The sequence below is a fragment of the Carassius carassius genome, chromosome 19 (genome assembly GCF_963082965.1).
Source record: "Carassius carassius chromosome 19, fCarCar2.1, whole genome shotgun sequence".
In the NCBI taxonomy this organism is placed as follows: Eukaryota; Metazoa; Chordata; class Actinopteri; order Cypriniformes; family Cyprinidae; genus Carassius; species Carassius carassius.
The window spans coordinates 5669230-5683764 of record NC_081773.1 but is presented as its reverse complement, the minus strand read 5'-3'; the positions used below and the strand labels follow the sequence as shown (position 1 = coordinate 5683764).

General features: G+C 37.4%; 1 protein-coding gene across 16 annotated transcripts in view; it reads left to right on the top strand.

Moving 5' to 3' along the window:
- LOC132094926 (E3 ubiquitin-protein ligase MYCBP2) overlaps positions 1 to 14535 on the top strand; it is a 127845-nt gene that overhangs the window by 95626 nt on the left and 17684 nt on the right. For 5 of the 16 annotated variants that reach the window (XM_059499596.1, XM_059499595.1, XM_059499594.1 and 2 more), the window contains 7 exons: positions 2216 to 2290; positions 3662 to 3883; positions 5140 to 5272; positions 5474 to 5596; positions 10133 to 10297; positions 12192 to 12290; positions 12832 to 14448. In XM_059499596.1, the coding sequence (XP_059355579.1) occupies positions 2216 to 2290; positions 3662 to 3883; positions 5140 to 5272; positions 5474 to 5596; positions 10133 to 10297; positions 12192 to 12290; positions 12832 to 14448 (2434 nt within the window). The remainder of the gene's footprint in view (positions 1 to 2215; positions 2291 to 3661; positions 3884 to 5139; positions 5273 to 5473; positions 5597 to 10132; positions 10298 to 12191; positions 12291 to 12831; positions 14449 to 14535) is intronic. The other 11 variants (XM_059499607.1, XM_059499604.1, XM_059499597.1 and 8 more) reach the window with 8 other exon arrangements.

The following is a 14535-nucleotide window of genomic DNA, read 5'->3' as shown; positions in this document are numbered from 1 at the left end:
AGACCTAAGAACTAAATGTGTCTGCATGTGTTAGTGCTACAGTGTAGTTGCGTTTGGGCACGATTACTCTGAGACCAGGATGGAGAGTGTGCTATGGGTGGGTGCATGTTGCCAGTCCTTTGTCTTATTAACTTTTGATTGAAAGTCACTAACTCATGCACACTGTGTAGGGCTGCACGATTATGACAATGTTCGTATTTTGTCATTTTGCATTTGTGATCACATTGAATGACATGACACCTTGTTTATTATAAAGACTGGAATATACTAATTTTAGCAGATTTTGAAGCACTGGGCATCATACACTTGCCAACTTTGTAAACAGTTACAGAGAAAAACACAAAATAAACATTTGTTTTAGAACATATTTCCTTAATATTTTCATGGTGTTTGTCATAATTGACACACCACAGCCACAATAGCACTGTATGACAGAAGTATTGCTTTTCTATTTAGCTTTTCCTTTTTTTATTCAAAATAATTTGCAAACTTGATAACTATGTCATCAGCTGACTGATATTTTAATTCTCAATTATGTGCAAGTGAATGTTTTGTTGTTTACAAGCTAGCGTTGTCAAAAGTACCAAATTTTTTTATTTTAAAAATGTCCATTTCCCGCTAACATTGGAGCGCTGTTGAGCGGATTCTTAAACATTGCTGATTGGCCAATGTGTTCTTGCGCTCGACAGATATGACTGTGATTGGCTACAATGATCACCGCTTCTCACGCTTCACGGAGCATTTACATAGAAGCACATGGGAGCGTTTGAAATCTGCATCTATCAGCCGATCCGTCTAGGTGCAGATATATTAGTCAGAAAAAAATAATAAAAAGCACATCTCTTAACATTCTGGATTAAAACACAAACCCACATTGTTCAGCGTAGTTTTGCAGCTATCAGAGCAGAAAGGAAAGCCATTGCTCTCCACATTGTTTTTCATTGTATGTTTATATGCAAAGCGTGCAAGCTTTTCCACAGTTTTAGATCGATAGATAAAAAAAGCCCATTCTTACACCCAACCTTTGACCCTCCCTTTAAAGTAGTCTGAAAAGTGGTTGAAAGTGAACAAAAGAGATGAATTAAAACACCAGGTGTGAATGGGAATGTCTGCCTTGTCTAGTTGTGATCCCAATTGACCAAAATGTATCTTAATACCAGGTAAAAACAGGGCCAGATTCTGAAGCAAAAAACCAAAATAGGCCAATTAGTGCATCCCAAATTCTGCAAACTGACTTTGACTTTCTCCAACTAGCATTAAATCAGAATCCAGTGCAGATGTTGTTTAGTGTATTCCAGTGTTCTAGGTTTGGCATATCTCTCAAGTTAGGATCTACACTATCTACATTGTTTCGATTTGCTTCTACAGCATTTTCTTGGAATGTCAGGTCATGTTTCTTAGAAGTCTTTTTTAATGTAACAGAAATAAACACAAAACCGAATCCAGTGCGCAAACAAGTTGACAGGAATACACCTGAAGGAAATGCTGTAATCGATACTTCATGATTAGTTTATTGTGGCATCTATAATCATGATCTCTTCGATTAATTGTGCAGCCCTACTGTGTTGTTACTCATTATATGTGGTGTGAAAAATAGCTCTTGTGTGGTAACGAGCATCAGTGGACCGAGCTTTGCTGTTTCCTGGTCATGACATAAGCTGTGAATCTCTTCGCATAACCAATCTGAAATTGTAAAGATTAATTTGCTTAAAAATTTCTGTGCATCCTTTTCAAGGTGATTGATCCGTTTCTATTTCTCAAACTAAATTAGCTATCGGGGTCCCACAACTTTTTAAAATGAGGTTCTGCCATGAAACAAGCCGTTGTCTAAACCCAAGGCCTGAAAGCGAGGGATTCTGAGAGCATAATTACCTCTGGATGTGAAAATATCATCAAGGCTCCCAGTATGAACAGCATGACACACCACCAATCTTTTTTGGAAGATTATGAATCTTCGTATTTCTTATGTGGTTTATTTTTCATTTGCCGTATTTCGATGTGATTGAAATTCACACAGAATTCTAATTTTAGGATCGTTTCGTTTCCTAGACCTTGAAGTTCTTGTACTGTCTCATGAAGAAATATTCAAATACACAAAGAAAATGTCACCACAACAAATCCATCTCTTCCAAAAAAAGACTAACCATGCCATCTGCGTTTCTAATTGAAGGAAATTCCCCATCGTGTTTTGACTTGCTTGTAATCTCTTGCTCAGAATATCTTTAGCACTAGCCAAGGAGTCAGGGATATCGACTTTTTGTCTTGGGCGACCTTAACTTGTTTTCCTCAGGTGAGTTGTGAGATGAGGTGTGTGTAGCTTGGCTTCTGCTTTGCTTTTCACCAGTGTTTCTCATGATTTTAAGACATTTCAGATTGTGGTTTTTACATGTAGTGCTGGAGAATCATCAGAGTTGCATGTTTAATTGTGTAAATTGTGTCAGTGAAACATATATTTTGTCATCTTTTCCTTGTATGCACAAAGATTCCAGTAACACGTTTTGAATGTGTTGTAAGAACCTAATAGTCATTACATTACATTTATGTTAATCTTGGGTAAAGCTTTTTGCGTTTTCATGTCGTAGTTCACAATTGAAATTCAGTTGCATGAGGATTTAAAGCAGGGTTCCTCAAATCTTGCCCTGGGAGGTCCAATGGGCTGCAGGGTTTAGCTCCAACCCTGGCGAAAGTCACCTGCCTGTGATTTTCTAATGATCCCAAAGGCATTGATTGGGGCTGATTAGCATGCTCAGGTGTGTTTGATTAGGGTTAGAGCTAAACTCTGCAGGAAAGTGGATATCGTGGTCCAGATTTGAGGATCCCTGATTTAAAGGAACAGTTCACCCACAAATTAAAAATTTTGTCATTATTGTCCTTTTTTTTAAATCGTATGCTGTTTTCTTCCATGAAACACAAAAGGTAAATACATTTTTACACATTTTTTACGACCATTAGTATTGACCCCATCTGTTAAGCTCAGAAAAATAATTTATGCAGATAAGTTTGATGATGGTGTTAAAGACGTCCAACCATATATGGAAAAGATTCTTCAAAATTCTCCTTTTGTGTTCCATGGTACATATAACAACATAATATATAATAACAATAATAATAATAATAATAATAATGACAGAATTTATATTATAAGGTGAAAGACTTCTTAAAACAGAATATGTGGATGCATGTTTTTGTTTTCCCTCACACAAAGGCAAAATGATTTTTGTCAGTTTATGAACAGCATGTCTAAATAGTATTAGTCCTCAGAACTTGACATCTGTTATGTTTGTTATAATGATCTTAATTTCACAACCTACAATTAGTTACAAGTCACAGTTATGATAAGATGATGTTTGTAAAGATTGTTTTCTTTGTATTTAGAAACACAAGTTGGCAATTTTACTGCTTCTATGAAATGCATTTTCATTTTTTTTTATTAAAATTCATTTTTTTATTTTTATTGTTTTAATTTTAGTGGACAGGAATGTCAAGTTTATACAATTGTCCCTTAATCATAATCTCTCTTTGCTGAAAATAATATTAACTAAAATTAAAATGAAGTATTATTGTCTTTTAATCTAAAAAAATAGATTGAATATTTTGAAAGCATACATTTTATAATGCACCACTCATTTATAAAATTAACCAGTGTCCTTTGGTTTTGCAGGAGGGCAGGTCAAATTTGGATGATTATGGAAAGGAGACCAGTGGCCACCCTTCCCAGGATGCCAATGTTGGTGACCTGGGCACAGGCCAGGGTGGCGGACCGGGTCTTTATAAGGTAGTGAAGACCGGACCTTCGGGTCACAACATCAGAAGCTGCCCAAACCTTAGAGGTATCCCCATTGGAATGTTAGTTCTGGGGAACAAAGTCAAGGCGGTAGGCGAGGTATGGACTCCCAACTGTGTTACTGTGGCTGCCAATAAATGACTAATTAGACAGATTTCTTGCTATTTCTGCAGTTTCTGTCACACAAATTCTTCATTTTTCTTTAGACAATTAGAGAACCCTTTGCGTAACGTCTTTTGATAAAGGCCATACATGCTATGGCTCTGGTGTGGGTGTGTTGTTGTTCTGTGCACATTATTAAAGCCCCTCTCAAGAATCACCCAGCATGGCTTCAGCTTTTGCACAGTGACAGTACAGTGTAATCTGGCATGCTCTGTGTGATGCAACAATTAATAAATGATCCTAATTACCTATTAACAATAATGACAGATGAAGCTTGTGAATAAAAAAAAAAAAAAGTCAAATGATAATTTCCACTCTGTAAAGACCTGGGTTGAGCAAAATTCAGAATAGGTTCCCTTTCGATTTGGGATTGTGAATTTGAATTGATTTAGTTCTGACCCATATGAGATGGAACTGGATTTTGAATTGGAATGATAGGAAGAGCAACTTCAAAAAAGAAATTCAGTTACTCAAACATGCACATTTTAGTTGTGAAACAGAACATAAATAATTACATCATTACTTTGGGTAATTGTCAAATTATTATTATACTATATATTGTTATTTGATGCAGTATTATAACTTCTCTAGATACCCTGGTATATTATATTATGTTGTGTTATACTTTCTATAGATATGAAGATATTGTAGAAAAGACAATGTAGAAAAACAGATTAAATTTAGATACATTTTCTTTGAATTTTATTTCATTATAATTGTACTTTAATTCAAATGACAATTCTGCATCTGGTTTTGTCTCGATTCAAAGTCAGAAATTGAATGGGAATTCTGAATGGCGCACAATCTTGGTAAACACCTGTGTTTTATGGCATTTGAATGGTCTCCATGTGTGAACATGGACTTTGCCTCTTTCTTCTCTCAGTAGAGGGTGTGGTGTGTCATGCTGTCCTCAGATGCTCTCCTAAACTCGCTGTCTCTGAGCCTCCCAACTTACACAAATACTGCTATTCTTCTCACGTCAAATTTACAACAGTGTCTTTGTTTTAACTGGTTTCAATTCATAAATCCTGAGAATTGAATGGTACATCACAGATTTGTTTCCACATCATTTTAGAGCCTCCGCTGAGTTTTGCTTGCTGATCAGTCATGCTCTTTTGGATTGATGTTGTGTGTGTGTGTGTGGTGGTGTGTGTGAGAGAGAGATGAGGTAAATAAAGCTGTATCTGTATCAGGTGATTAACTCGGAGGGCACCTGGGTTCAGCTGGATAAGAACAGTGTGGTGGAGTTCTGTGAGAGCGATGAGGGGGAGGCCTGGTCTCTGGCCCGAGACAGAGGGGGAAACCAGTACCTGCGTCACGAGGATGGTAACACTAACACACATACTTAAATGTATTTCAGTTAGTTGCCAAAGCAACATTTCTAATGTAAAATTCTAATTTTAAGTGAATTGTTTCTTTAAATTGGAAACCAGTAATGAAATAATGCATGCTTAAACCACAAGTTGAAATTCAGCTGGCTGTTAGATATTGATGATTATTAATGCTTTTTGTTTCTCTCTGGAACAGAGCAAGCGATTTTGGAGCATGGAGCCCAGACCCCTCCCCCCAGCCCGTTCTCAGTCCAGGCGTTTAACAGGGGCATGGACAGTTCGGGAGCTCAGGGCTTCGACTACGGCATCAACAACAAAGGTGAGAGTAAAGATCCTGGAGAGATGTAGATAAAAAGAAAAATAAGTGATGTATTACGTTACAACTACACCTTTGTTTATATGATAAAATTTCATCTTTTTTCATACCATGTTCTAGGGGGTGGGTGATGTACCTGTAGACACCAGTAGAACCAGTTTAAATTTGTCAACTGCTAGAGAATTTTGACTATTGTTTCTATAGCAACACTCACGTGATGTTGCTGTGCTACATATAGTTTGCACACATTTTTAAGCATTGCCGTTTCAAAACTAGTGATTTAAAGCCATTGAAACAGCTGTGAAAGAAAACACGTGTAACATTATATTGGATCTGGGCAGCTCTTAGAGTGACAGCAGTCCAATGTAGACATGTGCTGGTATTCTATAATGCGATATATCACGTTAATGAATATGCATGATATTGTTATCGTGGGCTTTTCTAAATACCGTGAATAATTATATATTACAAATTATTCCGAATTTGAAATGCATTTTAAGAATAATTTTCCCATCAACTGGTCAAAATGCACAACACTTCTGTATGCTGCTTGAAAGAGTGTGCGCTCTGATGTAAACAAGCACGCATGAGAAGCACATGGAGGACACTTGAGAGACTCGCTGAATGAAAGCACATTCACTCTCTGACAGCAGATGGTGCTAAACTGCAGAAAATGCAGCCTTTATCCTGGAAACCCCATATATAAAGCAGCTATTCTACTTTCTAAAACATAGTTAAATAATTTTAAATAGCCATTCAGATTTGTGGATTAGCTGTGTGGTTCATCACAGCACCAAATAGTTTTTCAGTTTAATCTGGACTACAACATGCCCTAGATATTGTTTGAAAATATTTTTGATTCTTTATTGCTTTACATTAAGGCTTCATTAGTTAACATTAGTTAATTCATTAGTTAACATAAGCTGCCAATGAAAAATTATTCTGAAAATTCATAATTTTAGTTATTCCAATATTTAATAACATGTTCAAATCGAAAGTTGCAGCTGTTATTTAATGAGCAAACATGAACTAAGACTTGTATTTTTTAACAAAGATTATTAACTTCTGTAGCAAATGTAGCTATTGCTCATTGTGAATGTTAATGGTTAACTAAGGAGGTCTTATTGTAAAGTGATACCGATTGGTCTTTATAGTTCTTTTGCGTTCTTTTGTAAAACTGTTAACTTTATAAATTTTTCTGTATTGCTTTATTGCGTAGTTATTTTTGTTATAAGATAAAAGTTATTAAACCTGTTATACTGTATTATGACTAAATTTCAATACCGTGATAAAACCGTATTAGCAATTAATCGCAACAGGAAAATTAGATACCGGCATATCCCTAGTCCAATATTCTGTCTGTCTGTTATTCATGTTAATCAAACAACAACAATAAGAAAATCCCTCACTGCTCTTGACTAAATCACTTTCGTAACTTTAATACAATGAAATACATATTTAATTGACAGTGAAGAATATGCAGTATTTTTATACATTTGATTACTTTATACAATGTACGTAGCATTTCTTATTTGTTCTACTGTAGGTTTTTTTGTTTTTTGTCCTATTGCTGGTACTTAGTTTCTTATTTAATTGCTGACTGTTTATTTGTCTACAGTTTTTATAATTTTTTTAATTTACTTAGACTAGTATTAGTTGTTGTTTTTTTGTGATATTGACACTAGTGACAAGAATTATGGCATTTCTATGATATAATTTTTTTTTATATCGGAAAGAACTTGTTTAAAACAAAAATGAAAAATTATATGTTAACTATATATATAATTAACTATATGTTAATTATATTTCATATATATTAACTATATGAAATATAATTACAGTGAATTAAACTCATATTGTGATTAAACTCCTATACAGTGAGGTTTTTGGTCATATCCACTGATCTATAATATAGACCTGGATTGCTCATGACGTCATCCCTAGTGTGCTTAAACGTTCTATTGAATTAATAGGAAATTGTATGATTTTAATGAGAAAACATCACCTAACAAGTCAGTGTTTATAAATCTGAAGTATTTCTGTACATTATTACAATGCAAACACCCTAGGCATGTAAACGGTTATTTTTTTAAATGTCTGGAATTTCCCCTAATGTTACTTATTAAAGACCTACGTTCATCACAGTAGCAAATATCATGAACATGATAAACATCAGACGGACACAACCTCAACATATATAACAAACGATAAAGTGCTCATTCTGAAATTTGAATTTATTCAAAGAAATAACTGACTATATACACTACGGATTTAAAGACATAAAGCTTTATTTCCAAGATAGTAAGTTAAGCTTTTCATTTCATTATAGAGCAATATTAACAACATAATTGTATTATTCATTGTAATATATTCAAATCAGAATAATTTGTGTTGGATCAGTTACCGGTGTCGTCAGTGCGCAGCCACACCCACCTAAAGGGTTTAAATATATCGCTTATACTGCCCCAAAAGACCGTAAACACTGAAGAATCACCTGAAGTAAACATTAATTAACACACATATAACATAAAAATTAGTCCTGTTTGACTGATTTGCTTCAGATCGGGTGATTTTAGGTCAGCGGTTTGCATGTGACTCAATGGTGCTGTCTTCCGGTAGGGATTAGTTGGCAGTTTAGATCGTGATGAGTGATCCAGTCATAGATATAGATCAGTGGTCATATCGCCCACCCCTACCATGCTCCTGCTAAATGACATATTTGATCATATATCTTGGTAGTTTATTCCATGAATTTAAATGTTATTTCACTTAATTGATGCCAATCCAACTGTGGTAGAATAGCCAGTCATCCAGGATTCATGTTTTAGTACCTCCAATTTCCTTTATGGTCCTTAAAATTGTCTTGTTCTTAAAGTAAAAACTTTGTAGGTTAAAAGTGGAAATTAAATGTTGTGGACCAGAATTATCTTTTTTTTCTACAAAACATACATTATTGTTCAAAGTTTGGGGTTGGTAATATTTTTAAGGTTTTTAAAAGAAGTGTCTTGTGCTTAAAAAAACAGTAAAACTAATATTGTGGACTATATTTAAAATAATACTTAAGATCGTTGCAGTTTAAAATAATTTAAAATGTAATATTTTAATACAGTTCACATGTAATTTATTCTTGTGATGACAAAGGTGAATTTCCAGCAGCCATCATTCTAATTAATGCTGAAAACAGCATGTGCAGCAAGTGTCTTTAATGTCACTTTAAATCAATTTCATGCATCCTCGCTGAAAGAAAGTATTAAAGTATTACAAAAACAATCTTACTGACTCCAAATGGTAGTGTATGTTTAACATAAATGATGTTTTAAAATCCTTGTCCAGTAATTACAAACAACAGGAAAAGTCTTGGAAATGTCTTGGAGCCCTGGATATAGTGGACATCAAAACAGTGTCTTTTATCTAATTAAAGCGCTGTATGACCCCTGATTAATAAGCAAATTACAATCATTTGTCTCAATTCAGCTCTGTGTAATCAGAGTAATTGTGCTCTGCATGCTGTGATCTGTGTCTTGGCTGTCGTCTGTGGTGTGTGAAGGCATCATTGTGTGCATGGGCAAGACTCTGTGTGCTGCAGCTGGGTCTTACCCAATTATTGTCCACTGGCTCTCACCATACTGTTCTCATGCACCGCTGCTTAGTGGCGTTACCCATAGACCGCTGCCTGATGGGTCCTTCATCACCTCTTATACTTGAGTCTTATCTGAATAAAATACACTTGACCTAACTATGGTGCTTCGGCCAGTGTCACCTAGGATGTTCAGGCCATCTTTTTAAATTCCTGCCAGTATTTGCAAATAATGTCAAAATTAAAAATGCAGTCCTTTGATAATGTTAATGTAATACAATAAAGATTACGGCAGTAATCAGTTAACAAAAAAGTTAAGAATGTTCATAAATACTTCTATAGGGATAACTTGATCTGTTCTCAAGGGTGAACCTGGCCTTAAACAATCAAAAAGTCTTACCAGAATTCACTGCAAACTCTGCTACACTTTCCATTCTCTTATGAAATGCATACTTTTTGTGATCCAATCAGTTCCTGAGATAAAATCAGTTCCCACCCTACATTTTTTTTTTTTCAATAACTATCTTGTCAGACAGCATTGCATTATGGAAGTCATTTCATGTTGACTTTAACAACTCAAATAAAATCTTAGTTTTCAGTAATGTCATGCTACTTATTAGGTTAATATTAAAATGTTTGATACAATTTGGACAATCCCCCTCCCACCACAGAATGTCCATGAGTTGCACTATAAAAGGAATGAAAGAAGAGCATTGGCTTTGTCTGCCAATGTTTTATCTGTGACCTTATAGATGTTCCAGATATGAGGTTTCATGAAAACCTAAACTACGGCTCCCCCGGCCTTTCCTTATTCCCCTCACGTTGGTTCAGCTGACCCACTCACACACCCCAAATCTTCCAGTGAGCGTGCTTGTGTGGGGCGTTAAACTGACGAGTGTTTTGTATGGCTCCTTTAAAGGATCATATAAGCTACAGCACTCCCATTGTCTTCCGCATTGCAGGTGACCGGCTGAGTGCCATACTGAATTCCATTCAATCTGGGCCTTTCCTCCCAACTCCTTCCATATTTGAGCAAGCTGCCAAACCTCCCTCTTCCCTTGTCCACAGCCCATTTGTGTTTGGACAATCCCTTTCCCAGCAGCCTCAACCGCATCCACAGCTTCCGAGTAAGTCTGTCTGTCTATAAGGTAGTGACGGTGCTTGTCTTAAGCGCTTATTTGTTTAGTGTCCCATAGGTTGTGTTAAGATCCGTTTAGGCTTATTTCCCCCGCTTTTGTGTCGGCGTCCACCCGCTTGCTTGCTATGTTTGAATTGTTGATTCTTTCTCATCTCATTTTAACCTCAGTGGCCAAATAACATTTAAGCTGCTCTTCTGTTTCTATTGTAGCTCCTAATAGTGTGTTTCATGTCAGATGTTTCTGTTAATTTTATTGCATTTTTTTTTCTTAATTTGATCGTTCATTAGCTAAATAATTACCAAAAGGTCCAGGAATCTGTTCACGTAAAGAAAAGAAAAAATATATATATTTTTCAGGTGCAAATGTCTCAATATTTTCCACAGCCAGAATACTCTGAATCTGCATTTCAGTTTCATAACAGTTCTTCATATTTTATTCTCACTCTTCTGCCACCCTAATTGCACTGGTTGATGCCCAAGTTTTGTTTTAGTCTTGTGCCTGCTTCTAGCAGTCTCTGTCTCTCTCTGTGTCTGTCCTTCTACTTGTTGCTTTTTCTCTATTCATACATCTTTCCCAGTACCTAGATGCTCCTCTTACCCTGTTTACACTTCGTGTTAACATCCATCATGGGTGATCCGATCACCAATTGCAGGGCGTGGTTGCATATATATTCTTTGTCCATTTGGAGGTAGTCAGAAACACTGCACATGTTGTAAATACTAATGCTTCCTAGACAACATTGTCTGCCCACTGACCATGATTTCATTGCACCGAAACAAGTTTTTTTTCATTTTTATCTACCTGTGTAGTTTGAACATTTGTGTAAGTATTTTTTTTTAATCATACGTATGGATGCACAAGACTTTACAGAACTTCTCTGCAATTACACAGATAATCTAAAATACTCAGTTAGTGTAGGAGCTTGACTAAAAATAAGGAGCATTCCACTTAAAAGATCATATTCTGGGTGAGATTAAAACTTTAAAAGTATATCTGGACGCAGACAAATTATATTTGTAATGCTGCCTTAGAATTAGAACAGTTTGTCTATGCAGGATGCATAATTAAGATGCATACTTTGTAAAATAACTTTTATATCAGGAGCACAACTATTACATCAGTTTTGAACATTAGACTGTTTAAGACAACAGTCCTGGTAAATTACCGTAAAATAGCCAGAATGATTTTAGCAGTAAATACACAGATATGCTATTCACACAAGCAATGGAGTTATGGCTTTTTACCAGTAAGAGACCATTCACAGATTAGCTCCAAAATACTGATTAATTCTGTGATGTCAGTCAACAGAATGATCTTTAAAAACCATACCATTGTTTTCATTTGCCGACGTGAGTAGAAGCACTTTAGTTTCCTGTCTAACATATTTGAAGTCTGAGTGACAGGCATAAAGGGGTGGTCTTGCTCTGTAATGTTACTTGTAATGTTACATCTTCTCATACCGGTAATTTGGCAGAACAAATTTACCAGTATTTTTGAAAAGGTCCTGTTCACACATGATCTATGGTAATTTACCTGTAATTTACTAGTAAAGACTATGTGTGAAAGGGGCTATAGCATATGATGTTTTGTTATACATGTAGTCACAAAATCTTTTATATTCCCCTTGAAAACTAAGTAGACACAGACACATTTGAATTGCATGTTAATACCAGGTGTAAACTACAAATATAAGTTGTCCACCTGCGATTAGATCAACCAATATGATTGTAAATATCAAGTGTAAACAGGGACAGAGTCCTTTTTTCCCTCATACACTTTCTTCCACTCTTCATTGTTCATTGGCTCTCACTTTCTCATTCTGATGGTTTTCCTTGGTTCAAGCCTTGTTGCTTACTTTCCTTGCCACTGTTTTCTGCTGTAGATGCTTCATCACGCAGCCTTGCTTCACGTGAGCGTGTGCACAAAAGCAATGCGACTGGCCCTGGCACCACTCTCTCCTCTCTTGTTCTCAGACAAAAGGGTGGGTAATGCATGTCTTCTCCTGGGAGCACCCTGGAGACTCACTACAGGGGAGGGGTTTCATGTCATCCTCTCTTCCACAGTTCATTTATTTCCCCTCTTATGCATGGCAACAGAGTATGTAGTGGTTTGGAATATATATGGGGACAAGTTTACGAGCTTGACCAAACATTTCCCATGACCTGGGTGCTTTCCATTTGCATCGATATTTATGCAATTGCTCCCTTAAAGTCTTGTGAATACTTTAATTTTTATGTAAATAAATGTTGGTCAGTAAATCGAAATTTAGGGGCATTTTTGGATTTTAGTGGATTCTTGTAGACGTCATTTTAAAATTTACTTTTTTTTTTTTTAAGTTCCTCTTATGTTGTAACTAATTTTTCCTTTACATGTTCAGATGTCTTCTTTTTTTGTCTTGTTTTTTTATTAATTATTATTTCTTCCTACTTACAGTCTGTGAAAATGCCTGACAAGTCTTTGTGGAGTGCTTCCTGCACAAATTAGTTTCACATTGGTAACTGTTAGTGTGTTATGATACGCAGGTGACAGGGATAACTTGGCCAGTCGGACTATGTCTCCAGGCAGCAAGCATCGTCAAGAGAGTCGATCCTCCAAAACGGACAGTCACTCTAGCCGATCTGTTGACCAGGTGAAGAGCAAGAACAATGACAGTCTGTCTGCCAGCGAGGCCCTCTGTCTCAAATCAGACACCGGCAAACTGCGGTCTGACTCTCACAGCCGCTCCCATTCCCCTAACCACAACACTCTACAAGCCCTGAAAGCTGATGGCCGAAATTCAGGCCTTAGGGCTGAGTCTCCGAACCCTGGCTCCCGTTCTTCCTCACCCAAACAGAAGACCTTCAGTTCAGGTAGATCTAGCCCTTCCACCAACAGTTCTCCACGTTCATCCTCTCCTCATGATAAGAACCTGCCCGCTAAAGTTAGTCCTTCTAAAGCCCATCTGGACCCTCCTCGTGAGAGATCCAAATCTGACTCCTATACGCTAGACCCTGACACACTCAGAAAGAAGAAGGTTCCTTTCATGGAACCTCTGAGGGGCAGGTCTACATCTCCCAAGCCAAAAATTTCACCCAAAGAGAGCAAAGGAGGAAGCAGCAATTCTGAGAATCGAGCCCCATCTCCCCATGTAGTTCAAGAGAACCTCCACAGCGAAGTGGTGGAGGTTTGTAGGTCCAGCACCTTGCTGTCCAATGATGAAGCCAATGATGAGAATGCAGAGTTGCACAATGCTGAAGAGGGCTCTTCCAAGGTCCACTTTAGTATTGGAAAAGCCCCGGTCAAGGAGGAACTTGAAAGTCGTTCTTCACCCAAAGTTAGCCGTAAAACCTCCAGCAGGCATGTGAGACCCAAAAAAGACAAATCTGGGCCACTCTTTAAGGGTGAAAACGTGCGCCCCACTGAACCCGCCAAGCAAGCCATGTCGCCTTCTGTTGCAGAATGTGCTCGTGCCGTTTTTGCTGCCTTCCTGTGGCATGAGGGCATAGTACATGATGCCATGGCATGTTCTTCCTTCCTGAAGTTCAACCCTGAGCTGACCAAAGAACATGCACCCATCCGCAATTCTCTCAGCTGCCAGCAGGGTTTTGAAGAGAAGGAGAGCAAACTGAAGAACCGTCACTCTCTGGAGATCTCCTCGGCCCTCAACATGTTCAACATATCACCACATGGCCCAGACATTTCCAAGATGGGTAGCATCAACAAGAACAAGGTTCTGTCCATGCTGAAAGAGCCACCCTTGCCAGAGAAGTGTGAGGATGGAAAAAGTGAGGCGGTCTCCTATGAGATGACCAGCCACTCCTCCATGAGGTCTAAGTCCATCTTGCCTCCCACCCTCCAGCACCTCGTAGCCTTCTGGGAGGATATATCCATGGCAACCATAAAAGCGGCTACACAGAATATGATCTTCCCGAGTCCAGGTTCCAGTGCTATCCTTAAAAAGAAGGAGAATGAAAAGGACAGCAAGAAGACCAAGAAAGAGAAGAAGAAAAAGGAGAAAGCTGAGGTTCGCCCTAGGGGGAACCTCTTTGGGGAGATGGCACAGTTAGCTATGGGAGGCCCAGAGAAGGATACCATTTGTGAGCTTTGTGGAGAGTCTCACCCATACCCTGTTACGTACCACATGAGACAGGCCCATCCAGGTACAGTGCCGTCATTTCTTGGGTCTTACTCCATTCGATTTTATTCAGAGTGGATATAAAAACAATATATGGAGTATATCATCACTT